This window comes from Mauremys reevesii, linkage group 8 (genome assembly GCF_016161935.1).
Source record: "Mauremys reevesii isolate NIE-2019 linkage group 8, ASM1616193v1, whole genome shotgun sequence".
NCBI lineage: Eukaryota > Metazoa > Chordata > Testudines > Geoemydidae > Mauremys > Mauremys reevesii.
In genome coordinates, this window is record NC_052630.1 from 36,348,224 (window position 1) to 36,367,425 (window position 19,202).

The 19,202-nt window shown below is 50.5% G+C and overlaps 1 protein-coding gene across 1 annotated transcript; it reads left to right on the plus strand.

Annotated features, from left to right (window-relative positions):
• The first annotated feature begins 64 nt into the window (after positions 1-64).
• IK (IK cytokine) lies at positions 65-16,330 on the plus strand. The gene is made up of 20 exons (XM_039483997.1): positions 65-216; positions 2,529-2,595; positions 3,082-3,174; positions 3,641-3,700; positions 4,800-4,967; positions 5,052-5,166; positions 6,125-6,195; positions 6,305-6,351; positions 6,674-6,837; positions 6,999-7,107; positions 7,857-7,896; positions 8,435-8,660; positions 9,536-9,554; positions 10,272-10,350; positions 10,775-10,855; positions 11,158-11,215; positions 11,933-12,021; positions 12,290-12,398; positions 12,797-12,831; positions 15,981-16,330. Exons 1-20 carry the CDS (start codon positions 201-203, stop codon positions 16,006-16,008), a joined length of 1,674 nt encoding a protein of 557 aa, XP_039339931.1. The 5' UTR covers positions 65-200; the 3' UTR covers positions 16,009-16,330.
• Positions 16,331-19,202: the final 2,872 nt, after the last annotated feature.

Consider the following 19,202-nt stretch of genomic DNA (forward strand, 5'->3'; position numbering starts at 1 on the left):
ACGGGACTCAGCCAATCAAAACACACTTCAAACCTCATCAGCCAATCCGCAGGCGGCTGTGCGGGCAGACTGGGGGCGGGGCTTCAGTTCCGTTCCGCTCTGCTCCCTGCGCGGGGCATTGTGGATAGATCGCGCGTGGGGCATTGTGGGAAGTAGAGGGTCCCGGTCGTTCCTGTGGTGGCGTCGGTTGTGCGGGGAAGATGCCGGAGCGAGAGAGTGAGTGGTGGGCCCGAGAGGCGGGGGAGGGGCACTGTCCGGCTCCGCCCTGCTCTTTTGCGGCGGCCCCCGCCGGTCTGTGGAGTGCAGGGAGCTCTCGCCCCGGCAGGGAAGTCGCTCAGAGGCTGCTCAAAACTAGCAGCTGCGGTGGAGCCGCCTGTGAGCGCCCAGCTACGGGGAGCCCCGCGCACCTGTGGGGAGCGTGTGTGTATGTTGGGGGTCGCCGTCCGGATGCCACAGGGTGTTTGCGTTGGGTAGGCGCTGAAACTGCTCTTCCCCACTTCCCGTAGTGCTCGCAAGGCCCCGCGAAAAAAAATTGTATCCTGAGCACAACCATTAGGTCGATCTAACCCCTAATGTAGCCACAGCTAGGACGATGGAAGGAGTCATCCTTCGACATAGCTACCACCTCTGGAGAGAAGGAATAACTGTGTCAATGGAGCTACCCCCTTCCATCTATGTAGGAAGCGTCTAGCCTACAGCGGCACAACCGTATAGTGCTGCTGTACCGGCTTTAGTATAGACACTCTCACAGTTAAGGAGATGATAGACAATGGCAAATGCTTCTCCTGTGTTTATTTCCTGTTGGGGCTAGCTGAAGGATCACAGAATCTTCACTCCAAAATAGGGCTGGCTTTCCTTTGGTGTTTTTTTAGGTGCTGGGTAAAAGTCAATATCCTGGGTATTTTCCCCATAATCCAAGAATTTTACTCCTTCACTGGGCCTTTGGGGCTTTGTTGTTTCACATTGTTGTTTCTCTCCATTGCCTTGTGAGAGATGATGCTATTTATCAATGAGGGATGCTCCTTTTGTAGTTCCGACTTCTCTAATGTAACCATCTGTGAGACAGCTAACGACAAATAACATTCCCATATAAAAGTGCCTTCCCACCTCAAAGTGACTGAGAGTGATTCCAGAGCATTAGTATTCTGACTCCTCTTAAACTTATGCCAGGTTATAAGGATCAAAGGGTCTTAACAGAGCACTGTTCAGTAACTGACTAGGCTGTTTTCAGGGGGATAGCCATTAGTCTGTATCAGTAAAAACAACCAGGAGTCCTTATGGCACCCTACAGACTAACATACTTATTTGGGCATAAACTTTCATGGGCTATAACCAGTGATGAGCTGCCAAAATATTAACAACCGGTTCCCTCCTCCTCACCCCATGAGGGGGTCATGCCCCCCACCCCCTGGGGACTCCTGCCCCATCCAACCCCTTCCCTGTCCCCTGACTGCCCCTTGCCACCCCATCCAACCCCTTCTCTCATTCCTGATGGCACCCCAGGACCCCTACCCCATCCAACCACCCCTTCTCTCTGTCCCCTGACTGTCCCTGGAATCCCTACCCCTAACGGCCCCCCACCGCCCCATGTAACCCCTGCTCCTTTCTCACTGCCTCCCCGGGACCCTTGCCTCCATTCAATCCCCCTGTTCCCTACCCTCTGACCGCTCCGACACTAATCCACCCCCCCCCCAACTCCCCTGCCCTCTATCCAACACGCCCTCCCTGCTCCCTTACCGTGCTGCCTGGAGGTGGGGGCCCAGCTGGGCTGGGGCTGGGACTGGAGCCACCCGGTCAGGGCTGGACCCGGGGGCCGGGCAGGAGCCGCGCCGCCCGGTCGGGCCGGACCCGGGGCCGGGCGGAGCCGCGTCGCCCGCCCCAGGGGCCGGCCGCGAACTCGCCGGGCGGCGCAGCGCCTGGAGCCCTCCTCCCGCTGGCGCCCCCGGCCCCAGCTCAAGCTCACCTGGTGGAAGCTGCTGCTTCCTTCTCAGCCCTCCCAGCCTTCCCACGAGAACAGCTGATTCGCAGGAAGCTGGGAACGGGGAGGAGAAGCCGGAGGAGCTTCAGAAGAGGAGGCAGAGGCGGAGTGAGGTGAGCTGGAGCCGGGGGAAGGGTAGGGAGCTGCTAGAGCTTTTGTTAAATTTAAAAGCCCTTTTGGAACTAGTTGTCCCTCCAGGAACAACCGGTTCTAAACGGGCTTCTAAATTTAACAACCGGTTCTTGCGAACCGGTGCGAACTGGCTGCAGCTCACCACTGGCTATAACCCACTTCATCAGATGACTAGGCTAAAAATGTCAGTTGTGTATTGATGTGCTCTGTGAAGGGAGAAACTGTCACACAGGTATGCGGCATAAGCTTATTTTATTGGGAGGAGTGTATGTGAAATCTAATTTTCTGTTCACTGCTCACTCAAATCTGATTTTGAGTCGTCTGTCATCTAAGATGCAGGGGCTGGTATAGGTTTGGGCTTGGCAGTACAGTGTACAGATTGATAGGCTCTAACTAGCTCTCTTTTTCCTTCTCCAAGGTGAACCGTTCTCCAACCCTCTGGCCCCAGATGGCCATGAGGTGGATGATTCCCACTCCTTCAATCAGTGAGTATAAAAGCTTTTGCTCTCTGTTTCCTTCAAATGGAAAGGTAGTGGGCACAATATGGTGTACTGTGGGGAGGAAGGATTTAGATACTGTTTCTGTGCTTCAGTCAATCTCTTGGCACCAGAAAGAGACCATTATGCTCATCTAGTGTCACATGCTGCATAATGAAGATAATAGATTTCTCCAGTGTGCCCAAGCCCAATCACTTGTAGCTGAACTAGGGCATGTCTTTTAGAAAGACATCTAATCTTGATTTAAAACTCCAAGTGATGGAGAATGTACCATGTCCCTGGGTAAGTTATCCTCACTGTTTAAAAATGTGCATCTTATTTCCAGTTTGAACGTTATGAAACTCAGGTGAATATGGGCAATCCAGTGCATGCAAGCACATGCAGGGAAAAATAAAGATAAAACTGCTCTCAGCAGGAGTATGTGATGGTCTCGTTATCATTGTTACAATGAAACATGATTCTTCCGCCTCCTAGGTCCAAGCTGACCAATGAAGACTTCCGAAAGCTTCTTATGACCCCGCGGGCTGCGCCAACATCCGCGCCCCCCTCCAAATCTCGCCATCATGAGTAAGTAGATTTCATTAATCTTTCACTGCTCTTTGACCGAATGTGAACTCATCTGTCTCAATCAGCTATTGTACATCTTACTCTCTCTTCCCAGCACTCCAGTACTGACTGACTAACTTGCTCTGTATGTTGTATATGCATTGGGAGAAACTAATAAAATTAGGAACACCATGAATGAGAGCATGGATGCAATAGACTTATTAAAACATGCATGGGAACTCCAAGGTTTGTCTTTGGTTCTCATGTTGAGCCCTTTCACTTTCTCCCTCCCTGTTGGTACAACTGAGTTAGGTGTCCTATCGGGCAGAAATATAACTACCTGCTCCAAATATGCCTAGCTTTGGACATCTAAGTTTTAGACCTCTCAAGCCCAGGTCCCTGTGTGACTGTCGCCTCTAGTCCTTCCTGCTCCTGTTTTGTGGGTGTCTGCCGTTTGTGATGACTGTGGTTTTTCTGTTCTCTCCAGGATGCCCCGGGAGTACAACGAAGATGAAGATCCAGCTGCTCGCAGGAGGAAGAAGAAGAGGTAAATATGGAATGTGCTGTAGCAGAAGCCACCTTCACCTGTCAGCCAGCTGCTGCCCTTTGTTTAGAATGCAGAAAGGGACCCTAAGTGGCCTGGAAAATCAGTGGGCTCTGGACTAATGGCAAAGGAACCAAATGATGTTAGAAGCACTCTGATAGGGAGGTTGTCACTTTTCACAACCAACAAAGGGATTGCACCAGGGGAGCAGTAGGATGGTGCCACAGATTGCTTAGCTTGCCCCTAGGAGGATGTTAGGGGAGAGCACCTGACATGGCTGCCCTCTGTGGGGGTGAGTTAGGACAATATGGGGGTATTCGCCCCATTCAGCATTTTCTTTCAAGTATTGAACTCATTATGGTGCATTTACACTGTTTGTCTATGTTCAGAGTGGGTTCTTCACTTTTAAAGCTACTCTGTTGCTCAGCAATATCTTGCTATTATAATGTTATTTTGTTTACCATTTTCCATACAAACTGTACGTAGAGGTAAAAATACAAACAAATGCTGTAAAGGTAAAAATATGAAGAGTGGTAAGTGAGGAAGAAAAGTTGTTTTGTCTTCCACTGAGATGTGAGGACATAGGACTGTTGGAGCTGAGAATTACAGGAAGACTGTCCTGGACAAGTGTTGCTGCTGAGGAGAAAACTATTGCACCCTACAATGAAGAGATTCTGGAAAGGGACAGATGAGGCCAGTGCCCGATGAGCAGAAGGAGTGAGAAGGGCAGTAGAGAGAGACAAGGTCTAGGAGAGTCTGCAGCAAGTCCATTAAGGGTTTTTAAATCAAGCATCTTCAAATGCATTGGGAGCCACTGGAGGTGTCTGAGGATGGGGTTACATGGCTGAAGGAAGGAAGCAGTATTTTCTACATGCTGGAGTCTGGAGAGATGGGACTTTAGGGGACCATGGAGAAGGGAGCTGTGCCAGATGAGGCAGAGCAGCTAAAAGCATGGCTGAGAATTGAAGGGGAGGTGGTGTGGAGGCAGTGGCCCACACAGGGCAGTGCTGTGGGAATGGGAACAGACTGGTGGTGTCGCCTGGTCAGTATTTTATAAACACAATCCAGTAGCTCAAACCCTCCTCCCTTTCTCTGCCTCCAGCTATTATGCGAAGCTGCGGCAGCAGGAGATTGAACGAGAGAGGGAGCTGGCTGAGAAATACAGGGATCGAGCCAAGGAGAGAAGAGACGGAGTCAACAAAGACTATGAGGAAACGGAGCTTATTAGCACGACTGCCAACTACAGGGCAGTGGGACCCACTGCAGAAGCGTAAGTTAGCCTGTGTCCAGGCATTGTCAGGGAGCTCCAGCCCAGAGCAGAGCTTGTGTAACATGCTCCCTTCTCATTGCACAGGGATAAGTCAGCGGCTGAGAAGAGGAGACAGCTGATCCAGGAATCCAAGTTCTTGGGTGGTGACATGGAGCACACTCACTTGGTGAAGGGTCTGGATTTTGCACTGCTGCAGAAGGTGAGTGCAGCTAATACATCAATAGGTTTTCCTTCTGAGTAGCAGTGTACTTTTCTGCGAGCTAAACCATTGACTTCCACCCAGAGACGTCCCTTCGGTACAGCAAATTGGGGCAAATGCCCCATGCTTTGGGGGGCCCCACTGGAGGGGAGGCAGGCAAGTGGGGTGAGGAGGCGAATGGGGTGAGGGGCAGGCGGGTGCGGGGGGGGGTGAGACAAGGAGGAGCCCTCCTCTCAGAACCTCCTTCTGCCCCCAGCACCTCTTGCCTGCCAGTGGGCTCTGCCAATCAGCGCCTCCCCCTCCCTCCCAGCGCCTACCGCCTGCTGCAGATCAGATGTTTCGCAGCATCAGGAGGCGCTGGGGGAGAGGAGTGAGGGGACAGCGTGCTTGGGGGAGGAGGCAGAACTGGGCGGGGACAAGATGGGGCAGGAAGGGGTGAGAATGGGAAGAGGCGGGGTGGGGGTGGAGCCTTGGGGGAAGGGGTGGAGTGGTGGCGGAGCCGGGGGTGAGCGCCCCCCGGGAGACAGTCGCTGAGTTTCTAATGTCCCAGACCCCACACCCCCCTAGGGACGGCCCTGCCTCCACCTCTCAGTGCAGTAAACAAATATTACCCCTAGTTTACATGGGGAAACCAAGTCACAAATTACTCAAGTCTACATAATGATCCAGTGGCTGAACCGGGACTAGAACCCAGGAGTTCTCTCTCACGATCCCTTGCTCCAGTCTAGCTAGTAGAGCACACAGGGAAATAGCACGGTCAAGTTCTACTCTGCACCTGTTCAGCCAGTTTCTTGGTTGGAGTCATCCTGCGTGAGGCTGGGGCAGAGCATTGGCTGGTCCACTGAAGGTGTTGGAGCCCAGGGAAAAGGGCTGGATGCCTCTCTTCTGGTTACAATGAGCCAGAGGCTAGCATTTTGACAGCATTTTCCCTTTCCGTCTGTCTTGTCGTTCTGATCAGGTGCGTGCTGAGATTGCCAGCAAAGAGAAGGAAGAGGAGGAACTGATGGAGAAACCCCAGAAGGAAACCAAGTGAGTGTGAGAAGGCTGAACCCTCCTTTGAGCACAGTGCAGCCAGCTCTGCAGGGGCTGGAGCAGGAATGGAAATGGCCGTACTTCTAATACTTTGTTTTCTTTTCAGAAAAGATGAAGATCCTGAAAATAAAATAGAATTCAAGACTCGTTTGGGTATGAATGTGTCCATGTGGCCACTTGGGTGTATTACGCTGGTTGTGCAGAGAATAGGAAGGGGCTTGGTGCATGGCTGAGGATCATGCCCTGGGTTTGGTGGAGAGGAAGCCTAGCAAATTGGTTGGGGAGTTGTGGAGGACTCAGTGGATTGGTGAGGAGCTGGCAGATCAGTTGGGGCTCTCAGGAGAGAGGGTGTGAATGAGATTTTGCAGCCTCTGAGCGCAGGGGTAGTTTAGCTCTTGCAGTCAATAGACGTTTGGGTATTTTGGTTTCCTCTTCTCCTGAGCCACTTTGTTTTACACTTCCCTCTCTTCCCCAGGTCGGAACATCTACCGCATACTGTTCAAGACAAAGGCATATGAGCGGAACGAGCTGTACCTGCCGGGGCGGATGGCCTACGTAGTGGATCTGGATGATGAGTACGCAGACACAGATATCCCAACCACCCTGATCCGGAGCAAAGCTGACTGCCCCACCATGGAGGTAACTGCCTATGCCGTCCTGGTCTTCTTACTGCACTGACAGCACTGGCTCTAGCTCAGCAGGGGCATAGCTGGTCAGAGTCCTGCCTCACGGAGGGGCTGCAATTCTCAGGGGTTCTCTTTCTGGAGAATCATTCCTTCTCTCGGCGCTTTCTCTTCCAGGCACAGACCACACTAACCACAAACGACATTGTCATCAGCAAGCTGACTCAGATCCTCTCCTACCTGAGGCAGGGGACCCGCAACAAGAAGCTCAAGAAGAAGGACAAAGGTAGCCCTGAGGGGAGGAAACATCAAGGAGATAGTGTCTGACAGAAGCAAGAAGGGGCCATAGGAACTGGCTGCACAGATAGAGCCAGTGTGGGGAATATGCAGGGCAGAGCACAGACCGGGTGGGTAATGGAGGGGGCTGAGATGGTCAGTGGAGCCCCTTCTCTGGTGGGATACACTGACGTAACTAGAAAAGTTACTGGTTGGGCTTTGGTCAGCCACAAACTGGGGCTTGATCTCAGTGAAATTACAAAGGAGTGGAGCTGTGCATATCCTAGCAGGGCTGGATTTCCATCGCCTTGTAGGATGGAATCGGGGTGGGGCTCCTGTGGCCCATGAGGGGATGGATTTGGGAGGACAGGGTTCTTAGGAATGAAGTGATGGATCCTGGCAGATCCTGGGTAGTCTAAAAGTGCAGGGTCTAAATTGGGGTTTCACTGTGCCTTTCTTGGTTTCATCTCATTTCGGGCTGAAGAGAAACTGGTTATTTCCCATCCTCAGCTATGCAAGGGGGGAAGGGAAAGCTGTCTGGAGGCATCTCTGCCTGCAGAGGACTGTATAGATAGCCGGGGTCCTGCTGGAGGCTAGTATGGGAGGCTCTAGGAGCATCTTGGAGCCCTGCTCAGAAGCTCTATGGTGATTGCACGAGCTCCTCTTGTGTGTACTTCAGTTGTTTGGGCAGGGCACGGGCCTCAGAGAAAGCAGGACAGAAGTGTGCTGACTTCACTGATTGCTGCCTTCTGCCTGCAGGAAAGCTGGATGAGAAGAAACCCCCTGAGGCTGATATGAAGTAAGTAACCTCCTCTGGGATGAGGGACTGTCCTCTGGGCTTTCTCTTGACTGCTCACACTAAGGGATTTGGGAATCAGGAAGTTGCCTGGTGCTTCTGGGGGTAGCTGTTGGGTCTGTTTGGGGAATTAGGGGGAGCCTAGGGGCTCTGTTTGGCCCATTACTTCTTCACACTGGGCTTTAGAATGGAGATTCTCCCACCCCCATTCCCTTTAGGGAGAGAGATGAAGAGGCCCAGACAAGGGAGAGGAGATGTTTTTGGTTGAAATTTGAAATGGCTGGAGCATCTGCACCTCCCTGGGGCACAAAGGGAGGCCAGTACAGATAGCAGGAGCTGCAGAGCAGAAGGCTCTTGTTTTCAGTGGAGAAAAATGTGTGCTAGATGAGCATAGGGATGCAGCTGGCTGGGACTTCTCCGATGCTGTAGTCTTCTCTGGATTCGTGCTGCTTGTTACTGGTTAGCCTCCAGCTCTGAGGGGCTGATCTGTTGGCCTTTGCCGAGACACCAGTGGTAACTGTAACGTCCATTTCACCTGTAGTATCTTTGAAGATATTGGTGACTACGTGCCATCCGCGGCGAAGGTGCCACGGGAGAAGGAGCGAGAGAGGTACCGGGAACGGGAGCGAGACCGGGAGAGGGAGAGAGACCGGGAGAGGGAGCGAGAGAGAGAGAGAGAGCGGGAACGGGAGCGAGAGAGAGAGCGGGAACGGGAAGAGGAGAAGAAGAGACACAGCTACTTTGAGAAACCCAAAGCTGATGACGAGGTGAGTTAAAGAGGGTCCCCTCAAATGGGCTGGGGTTATTACGGAGCAGAGGGGATTTTATACTGCGCGTCTCTGTTCCAAAGTGGGGATATGGCTTAGGAGAGTCATAACAACACCTGCATCTTTTGCTGGCTCCTCATGCTGCAATGAGAATACTCCCTCCCAGGAGAAGAGAGAGCCCTGGGTATCCTGCTCTCCATCTCCCCATGCCGAGTGGGAACAGATCCAGCGTCTTGCCCAGAATCTGTTCTGTGATGGAGACTTCCTGAGGGAGGGGTGGGGGATGTTAGCTCCAGGTCAGTAGTAAGGCTCTTTCAGAGTTACAGTAGTGTGTGGGCTGGATTCTGGCCTGTGATGCACTGTGGGAAATGCATACTGACTGCACTCTGGTCAGCCCCAGTGGATCTGAGTTCAGATTCAGACCCTGCAGCTTTGAGTTGCCCCAGCGCCTAGGAGGAGGTTGCCTGCTCTTTGGGGCAGGAATGTGGCTGGGTCATCTACTGCCCTACAAGCTCACAGTGGGATCGGAGTGCTAATTGGAGAGGGATGTTACTGCTGCTGCACCTGTAGCTTTTTGCCTTTTGGTGTGTGACCATCCTCCGGGATGTCTCCAGAGTGATCTCTGACGTGGGCAGAGACTTGCTGATCAGCTGATTGATGGGAAGGCTGGACACCTCTATTCTCCTGCAATTGCCTTGGAAAACAGGACCAAAAGGAGCTTTTTACTCTGTCACACACTGAAGGCTCAATCCTGCATTCTGTGTGCTGCTTGGGGGCAGGATTGAGCCCTCAGACCCAGGGTTCAGGAGCGCTGTCATTTTCAGTTGTTTTCTGGCCCACCATAGTAACATTCTCTTCTTGCCTTCCCTTTTCAGCCCCTGGATATTGACAAAGGTGAGTTGCTGTGTTTGTGTGGCATGAGGCAGTTGGGACTGAATTCCAGCCTGCAGCAGAGACCTCCTAACCTTACTGGCTGCATGGCGAGCAGAGCTCCTGGCACTGCCGGTCCAGGCCGATAGGGTTCTGCTTTAGCTCCTGAAACCTCTAATGTTGCTATAAAATAGTGGGGGCCTATCTGGCTCCAGGGAATTGGAAATGAGATAAAGAGCCATTCATCCTAGGGCACTGGTGTGCATCCATTTGGGGCTGGCAGTGCCTGAAATTCATTCCCACTGGGGCATGGCTGGCCAGGTGGGTCTCAGTTTAGCCCCTGGTTGAACATCCCGCTGGCACTAGTCTGCAGGTCTCAGCAGGAAGGCCAGGGACTCAATGGGCCCTGCCTGGACTGAACTTTACCCTACAGGCTGTTAATCTGGGTCGGGTTTCTTTCCTCCTTTGTGGGTCTCCTCATCCCCATTAGTCCCCAGGCCCTGTCCCTGGTGGGTGATACCTGGGTCATGCACTTTATTCCATTAGCTACCAGAAGGGGGCAGTGCCTCTCCCAGATGCTGTTGAGAAGCGGCTTTGATCATGATGACTATATGGGGGGTTATGTCTTGCTGTCATGTGAGAGGTCTCGGGCCAGCCCTGTGTATGTTGCAGACGGGGAGCTGTACCCCAGCTTGGTGTCCTGGTTAGGGTAGAGTCTAACAGCTTTTCTCTTGTGCCCAGGGCCAGGCTCAGCCAAGGAGCTGATTAAATCCATCAATGAGAAGTTCGCTGGAGCAGCTGGCTGGGAGGGACCAGAATCATATCCTTTATGCTCACACATCAACCACCCTGCCTCTGGGCTTCTCTTGCTTGCAGCCTGCTGGTGTGTCTGGGCATCTGTGCTGCAGGAGGGCTCTTCTCCCCCCAGCATGTCCCTCCTTCCGCACGGGGTGTCTCTCTCACACACACACTTTGCTGTTGGGAGAGGAGAACTGGATGGGAAAAGCCATCTGAACACTCTGTCCCTTGTGGTATGTTGGGTCCAAACCACGAGCCGTCGCCTGGTGCATCCCACCAGAGAATGGGCTCCGCTGACCATCTCAGCTCCCTCCATTTCCCACCCAGTCTGTGCCTTGCCCTGCATATTCCCCACACTGGCTCCATCTGTGCCGCCAGTTCCTATGCCCCCTCTCTGCATCTGTCAGACACTGTCTCCTTGCTGTATTTTCTTTAACACGTGACACATTAAAGAAGCCTGAGGATAAGAAGCAGTTGGGCGATTTCTTCGGGATGTCAAACAGCTACGCTGAGTGCTACCCTGCCACGTAAGGGCTCTTCGCTCACTGGGGGAAGGGGGTCACTGTGCAGCTGCTTCCCAGGCAGCTGGGGGTTTTGGTCAGAGCTGAGGAGCCCAGACAGGCACCCTGCAGGCTGGTTGGGAGCGGTCAGCTTGCTGGAGGGAGCAGATGCTGTCATCTGGCCCAGGGAGCTGCCCAGCTAAAGTTAGTCAGATGTACATAGAGTCCTGCATTGCCAGAACAGAGAGGACTTGAGTACCTTTGGTTGAACTGTGTGTGCTACACGGTCTCAGACGGTGCCTCAGCTGACTCTCCCCCTCCCCTTTCAGCATGGACGACATGGCTGTGGACAGTGATGAAGAGGTGGACTACAGCAAAATGGATCAGGTATTCCCAGCCAGCTCATGAGGCTGATGTAAAACAGAGGCTCAAAGGAGCCACAGGACAGAATCTGTGCAGGTCGGTCTGGACATGGACTCCTGGCTCCACAATATAACTGTTTCTCAGATAGATGAAAGTGCTTGTTCTCTCTGCGCTGCAGCTGGATCTTTCTGCCCTGTTTGCTATGAGGGAGAGGAGGGTGAAAATTACCTGCCATCTGGTGCTCAATGGATGACTGGGGGAGGGATTCTAGTTGGATTGTGGCTGCTTGGCTCCCTGGCCCTTCACTCCTCTTAGCTTTGCTCATTGGTCAAGACTGGAGCCAGGCCTTTGCATCCTGTCTGCCTTCAGGACTTCCTGTTTCAAAGGAGGCGGGTGAGCAGGGGCTAGCCAGCAAGGAAAGATAAATTAGAGACTCCATCTAAAGACTTGCCTTTCTGCTGCCTCCGAGAGCTGGGCATCTCGTACCAGCTCTCTAGTTCTGGGCACGCTCATGGAAGCGTCTCCCATGTGTAGCTATGACCTTCTCAGAGATGGTATCCAGGAGCTCCCAGAACTATGCGTCCCCGCCAAGTGGGGGAGATCAGACTGCTCTCTGCTCAAGCCTGGCTTGGTTTGGAATAAGATCCCCAAGCCTGTTCGTCTCCCCAGGCCTGCGATCTGCATGGGGAGTATCAGCCAGCTTCCTTTGATGAACACCTAAGCCCCTTTCTCCTGCTGCAGGGTAACAAGAAGGGGCCTCTGGGCCGCTGGGACTTTGACACGCAGGAGGAGTACAGCGAGTACATGAACAACAAAGAGGCTCTGCCCAAGTAAGTCTGGTGCTCCCCCAGAAGTTGGGTAGAGGGGAAGGTACCCCACCAGGGTGGAGAGAACAGAGTGGGTGATGGGACCTAGGCAGCAGCTATGCCCCTTGGGGAGGATGGTCTCTTGTCAGTAACCCTCAGGAGATTGCTACCTGGCCCAGTGGAGATAAAACCCTAATCTGGCCCAATAATACAGGCAGCCTGGCTGGTCTGCAGCCACCTGCCCAGTTGTCCTCCACACCTGAGCTCCCCTCTGTTCACCTCTTCACCCCAGAGCGGCTTTCCAGTACGGAATCAAGATGTCAGAGGGCCGTAAAACACGCCGTTTCAAGGAGACCAATGACAAAGCCGAGCTGGACCGGCAGTGGAAGAAGATCAGTGCGGTGAGTGTCTGGGGGCAGGACACAGCTATTTCCCTGCTGGGGGTGCTGTTGAACAGTCAGCACCCAGAGGAAGGATCCCTTGGGTTCTGGGATTGGTTGAGCTGTCTCCAGTGTTGTCCAGGAGTGGGAACCTGACTTCATTCCTCTGGCCTCACCCACTCCCTCTTCCCACCAGTACAAATTGGTTTGGTTGAACAGAATTGTCCCTGAGTGGATCTTGCAGCTCGGAAGCCCTAGCTCCTGCTCCACCCTTACCAGGCCAAAGAACCTGCAAACCAGCTCCTTCCCCTATGGAGCCTTCACCTTTCATTGTGGGTAGGGAGAGCCCCTGCCACAGGTTCTCTGGGCAGCTCGTGTTGTTCTCATGTTGCAACATGGTTTTTGTGCTTTCTCTGCAGATCATTGAGAAAAGGAAGAAGTTGGAGGCTGATGGGTGAGTGGAATCTCCTCTTCATTAATGTGACTTCGCTGCTGGAGAGTGTTGCAGCACCCGCACTGGGACCTTGCCAGCCTTTGTCCCCAGCACAGGGGACAGCAGGACTGGATGGAGGAGGGGCTGAGGCTCTGCGATCCCCTGTCTTCATCTCTGAGAGACTACCAAGCAGGGAGCCAGCTATTTTATTCCGGTGTCCCGCAGGCCTCTCCCCAGCGCTAGGCTCTGTGTACTGAAGAAACCCATTCCAATTGATAGCATTAAACTTTCCAATCCTTCCCAGCCCAATTCTCCCTTGCAGCTCACTCCCCCTCCACCAGAACTTTCCCAGATGGCTTAGCCCCCACAGCCCTCAGGAGAAAGATGCCATCATGGACACGTCCTCTGGGGCGTAGGTCAAGACCCCATCTTTCAATTGTTAATCTCCTGGGCTGGGCTGTCTTCTCCACCCCCAGAAGTATGTTCTTCTTAAATGCCCTGAGCACAAGCATGCTGAGCCGGCATAGGAATCTGAGAGGCTCTGAGCTAGCAGGATCAGAAATGGAGGAGAGGTTATCTCCCCAGATCCTTCTATGGCATCATTGTATCTCTAGTGCCTGACCCAGCCTGGCGTGAAGGGCTCTCTCAGAGGCTGTACTGCTAAGTCCCTCCACTCTTCACAGGGAGCCCCAAAGAGAAGCTGTGTTTGGGCTTAAGTCTGCACCAGGGTTAAACTGAGGGACAGCTTGGGCCCATGGTTCTGATGTGGGCGTATGACAGCCAGAGCACCCCTCAGTACACTGCTATTCCCTGCATTGCAAACTCCAGTCCTCCGGCTTGTATTTGCCTTTGAGAACCAAGCAAGACACACAGTGTCTCTTCAGTAGTGCTGCCTTGCTTTGGAAGGCAGGATGCCTGCCAAATTAAAAAACACAGTAAAAGAACTAAAAAAGAGCCACCGTGGCTTAACAGCCATGTAAAAGAAGCAGTGAGAGATAAAAAGGCATCTTTTAAAAAGTGGAAGTCACATCCTAGTGAGGTAAATAGAAAGGAGCATAAACACTGCCAAATTAAGTATAAAAATGTAATAAGAAATGCCAAAAAGCAGTTTGAAGAACAGCTAGTTAAAAACTCCAAAGGTAATAACAAAATGTGTTTTAAGTACATCAGAAGCAGGAAGCCTGCTAAACAACCAGTGGGGCCCTGGACGATCAAGGTACAAAAGGAGCACTTAAAGACGATAAAGTCATTGCGGAAAAACTAAATGAATTCTTTGCTTCCGTCTTCACGGCTGAGGAGGTTAGGGAGATTCCCAAACCTGAGCCGTTCTTTGTAGGTGACAAATCTGAGGAATTCTCACAGATTAAAGTGTCACTAGGGGAGGTTTTGGAATTAATTGATAAACTTAACAGTAACAAGTCACCATGACCAGACGGCATTTACCCAAGAGTTCTGAAAGAACTCAAATGTGAAATTGCGGAACTATTAACTATGGTTTGTAACCTGTCCTTTAATTCAGCTTCTGTACCCAATGACTGGAAGATTAGCTAATGTAACGCCAATATTTAAAAAGGGCTGTAGAGGTGATCCTGGCAATTACAGACCAGTAAGTCTAACGTTAGTACCAGGCAAATTAGTCGAAACAAAAGAAGTTAACATGGTTTCTGTAAAGGGAAATCATGTCTTACTAATCTATTAGAGTTCTTTGAAGGGGTCAACAAACGTGGACAAGGGGGATCCAATGGCCATAGTGTACTTAATTTCCAGAAATCCTTTGACAAGGTCCCTCACCAAAGGCTCTTACATAAATTAAGTTGTCATGGAATAAGAGGGAAGATCTTTTCATGGATTGAGAACTGGTTAAAACATAGGGAACAAAGGGTAGGAATAAATGGTAAATTTTCAGAATGGAGAGGGGTAACTAGTGGTGTTCCCCAAGGGTCGGTCCTCGGACCAATCCTATTCAACTTATTCATAAATGATCTGGAGAAAGGGGTAAAAAAGTGAGGTGGCAAAGTTTGCAGATGATATTAAACTGCTCAAGATAGTTAAGCCAAAGCAGACTGTGAAGAACTTCAAAAAGATCTCACAAAACTAAGTGATTGGGTAACAAAATGGCAAATGAAATTTAATGTGGATAAATGTAAAGTAATGCACATTGCGGGGAAAATAACCCCAACTATACATATAATATGATGTGGGCTAATTTAGCTACAACTAATCAGGAAAGAGATCTTGGAGTCATTGTGGATAGTTCTCTGAAGATGTCCACAATCATTCAAAAAGGGATAGAGAATAAGACAGAGAATGTCTTATTACCCTTATATAAATCCATGGTACGCCCACATCTTGAATACTGCCTACAGATGTGGTCTCCTCATCTCAAAAAAGATTTACTGGCACTAGAAAAGGTTCAGAAAAGGGCAACTAAAATGATTTAAGGGTTTGGAACGGGTCCCATATGAGGAGAGATTAAAGAGGCTAGGACTTTTCAGCTTGGAAAAGAGGAGACTAAAGGGGGGATATGACAGGTATATAAAATGATGAGTGGTGTGGAGAAAGTGAATAAGGAAAAGTTATTTACTTGTTCCCATAATATAAGAACTAGGGGCCATCAAATGAAGTTAATGGGCAGCAGATTTTAAACAAATAAAAGGAAGTTCTTCTTCACACAGCGCACAGTCAACTTGTGGAACTCCTTGCCTGAGGAGGTTGTGAAGGCTAGGACTGTAACAGGGTTTAAAAGAGAACTGGATAAATTCATGGAGGTTAAGTCCATAAATGGCTATTAGCCAGGATGGGTGAGGAATGGTGTCCCTAGCCTCTGTTTGTCAGAGGGTGGAGATGGATGGCAGGAGAGAGATCACTTGATCATTGCCTGTTAGGTTCACTCCCTCTGGGGCACCTGGCATTGGTCACTGTCAGTAGGCAGGATACTGGGATGGATGGACCTTTGGTCTGACCCAGAATGGCCATTCTTATGGAAGTAGGTGCTTCAGCGTGGGCGTGGGGGGTGCTCTCCCAGAGTGGTGCACCTTATGGGAATACATGGGTAGCGTTCATTCTCCATAAGGAAACAGGTTGAGGGGAAGCCTCAGATTAGAGCCCCAGGGCCGCACTGACATGCTGATTGATGTCCGACAGCTGGCCTCATGTTTCTCTGGTTTCAGGGTGGAGGTGAAGAGACCGAAGTACTGACGTCCCAGCCAAGTTCCTGCGTCTCATCCTTGGAGCCCCTGGGGCTTTGATTTCTGGACACTTCGTTTCTATTACAATTCTGCAGTTCTGATTCCTGTTGCAGGCTCTGGCACAAAGCTGCTCTGCTCTCAGGAAAGAACAGGGCTTGTGGCATGGGGGGGGTACATATGCACTTTGCGGGGAGCTGTCCTCTGTCTGGAGGAGCCTGGGGCCCTGGACTGCTGGAGGCTGTGCATCTAGACTGTGCCCCTTCTTCCAGAGTGTGCTGCTGCGTCATGTGATTTGTAATCCTTGTTGATGCAATAAAATTGCGCTAACTCTGTGTGTGTGTTTTCTCACTTTGGGCTTGGCCTGTTGGGTTGCAGCTGGAATGGACAGGATGTGCGGGGGCTGCCTGTGGAATGTTTGAAAGGCTTCTGCTTCCTTTTTCTCTCTCCTGTGGACAATCACTGTGCATCACCCCTTTCAAACAGAAGGAGGCAGAGTATGGCTGGAGGGGCTTATCCCCTGCTGGGGCTGGCTCTTGAGGCAAATGCTGCTTTTGCTTTGGTGTCCAAAGAGTCAATGCAGCGGTGGCTGTATTTAATCTTAGCCTGGCTGGGCCACTGATGGTCTACTGCTGGGGGAGGGAACCTATGGCATGCGTGCCAAAGACAGCACTGGAACTGATTTTCAGTGGCACACCGTCCAGGTCCTGGCCACCAGTCTGGGGGCTCTGCATTTTAATTTAATTTTAAATGAAGCTTCTGAAACATTTTAAAAACATTATTTTACATACAACAATAGTTTAGTTATATATTATAGACTTATAGAAAGAGACCTTCTAAAAATGTTAACGTGTATTACTGGCATGTGAAAGCTTAAATTAGAGTAAATAAATGAAGATTTGGCACACCACTTCTGAAAAGTTGCTGAGCCCTGGGCTACAGTTACATTCTGAGCAGTCAGTTGAACCTTTTTAATGGTGCCCATCACTAGGATGCAGAAAATCCCAGTGCCCTCTGTGTTCTATGGGAGGAAGGGAAATGCTGCTGTTACTGGGTCATGAAAAGCAGCTGAGTTTCTTGGCAGGGAAGAGAGGGGTCCCCAAAGTTCAGGGTCTCCCTAGAAAAGAGAGTTAGAAAACATGAACTACCCCCACCAAAAATGGCTCTAGAACCTTTCCCTGGGGTGTTTCTCAGCCTTCTGCTACTATTTTCACTGGGGTCACTGCACACTGGGCTGCTGAGCTGTTGGTTGTCACTAGCAAGGTGTAGATCCAAATGAAGACCGAATTAGGCACTCCTAGTGCCATGCCCTAGATCCCAGCCAGGGTGGGTGTTAGTGCTGTTATTTCACCTGCTCTCCTGATCCCCATTTCCTCCAGCTGTGGACTTGGCAGACTTTTGCACCCTTGAAAATTGCTGAATCTTCCACTGAAGGGGAGAGGCTCTGTGGGCACAGGGCTTCCACCCCATGGTTTGTACCCAGAAGAGATCAGGCTGCACCCAAGTTCTCAGGTGCTCAGTTGATTCATCTGTTCCTGTCCCTCTCCAGCATTTTCCTTAATCTCAGGCCAGTCCTATGTCAGTGCAAACCACCCTAAATCTTCCCACCACGAGGCAGAGGAGGGGCTGGGGGGAGTTTGGGTCCTGGGTTGTAGCTGGATTGTGGGTGCTTGCTCTACCCCACCCCCTTTCCTAAGGCTGAAGAGGGTTTGGGCTCCAGTCACTGAGAGTCTGGTCTTTGGCAAAGGCCCTTGGTGCCCCTTGTTAATCATCAGTCTTCACTCTCCTCTGAGGGGGGGGAGTTGCACCCCTTGCCAGTTTCCCACCCTCCCATATAAATGGCCAGATGTGTCCGTAGCCCTGACAGGCTGGGATGTCAGAAACTGAGTGAGTGAAGAAGTGCTGATCTAGAAGCACTAGATGGGGAACTGAAGCACAGAGCATACATGGCAAAAACTAGCATGTGTCTCCAAAGCTCCAGCTTTCAGTGACTTGCCTAGTATCACCTGGGAATCAGGGCCAGATCACAGGCCTGTAAGGGTCAGTGGTGTAGCCAGGTTCTAACATCAGGGGGAGCGAACACATAAAAAAAGGCGCCATCTGACATATCTAATGACTAATTACATACTTTAAAATTAGTTATACATATTTATTTTGTCCTTAAAATACAAAAAAAAGAATGATCCAGCCACGGAAGGGTCTACACAGCTGGCATTTCGCAGGAGAACTTTAGATTATACTTAGATATACTTTAGATTCTGGAAAGTAAATGACAGATTACAGTAGTTTATAATTGTCACAGATTAAAGAAAAAAAATACTGGCCATTTTTTCCAGTTACTAATTTCATTTTAAAATCAATCAATTAAAGGCACTTTCTTTATAATAGATCGTAATACTAAAGTACCCCAAAAGGCATGACAAATACAAGTTTTATGAGAATTGGTGAGCAAAGATCTCTGAGCTATTCGGGGTTGGACAAAGCAGTAATTTCCCTTAAAGTAGCTTTATTCATGGGGTTTTTTTAAAGAGAAGACATCTCTACAACACAGGTTGGCAGTCTAACATTTTTGAGACGCTGAGTACTGAAAGTTAGGGGTTTTAACCAATTTAAGCTGCGCACACACACACACACTCTCTCTCTCTCTCAATTTGTGCAAGCGTTTGCCCAGGCTGAGTCCCAGCACCTGTAGGCTTGGCAATTCATAGCCCTGGTACCTTTGGGCTTGCTGCGTCACTTATGAAAGAAAAAAAAAAAAAGGTTGAGCCATGGCACCTTTCATTACAAATTAAGCACTGATCTAGCAACATTTATTATTCTTTTTAGAGCCTCACCTTGTAGAGACCTGTGAGTATGTGAGAATCTCAGCTATCATTGACTACAACAAATACAAGATACTAGCCCTCATGGGAGAGGGGCAAAGCTGGAAAACGGCCCCTAAAAACTCAAAAACCAGAAGGCAAATAAAAAGATCCCCAATTGTATTATATTTTAAAATCTCATGACTTTTAAACCAATCTCGGGATATTTGGGGCTTGCCTCATAATTTTTTGAGTGCTTGGCATTAGCACTAGTAAGGGAATCATCTGCTTTTCAAGGCCATCCAGGATATATCCCTATGAAAAATTGAGGACAAAGGTTATTGTTGGGAGACCTGGCACCATAAGATGTTGTGTGATAAATCACAGGCACTGCTCAGAAACCAGG

What these genes read in the sequence shown, in the direction of transcription:
- IK (XM_039483997.1), top strand. An exon ending in GCTGAGTGCTACCCTGCCAC is followed by an intron (nt 10,856 to 11,157) that starts GTAAGGGCTCTT and finishes CTCCCCTTTCAG; the next exon opens with CATGGACGACATGGCTGTGG. An exon ending in AGTGGAAGAAGATCAGTGCG is followed by an intron (nt 12,399 to 12,796) that starts GTGAGTGTCTGG and finishes CTTTCTCTGCAG; the next exon opens with ATCATTGAGAAAAGGAAGAA.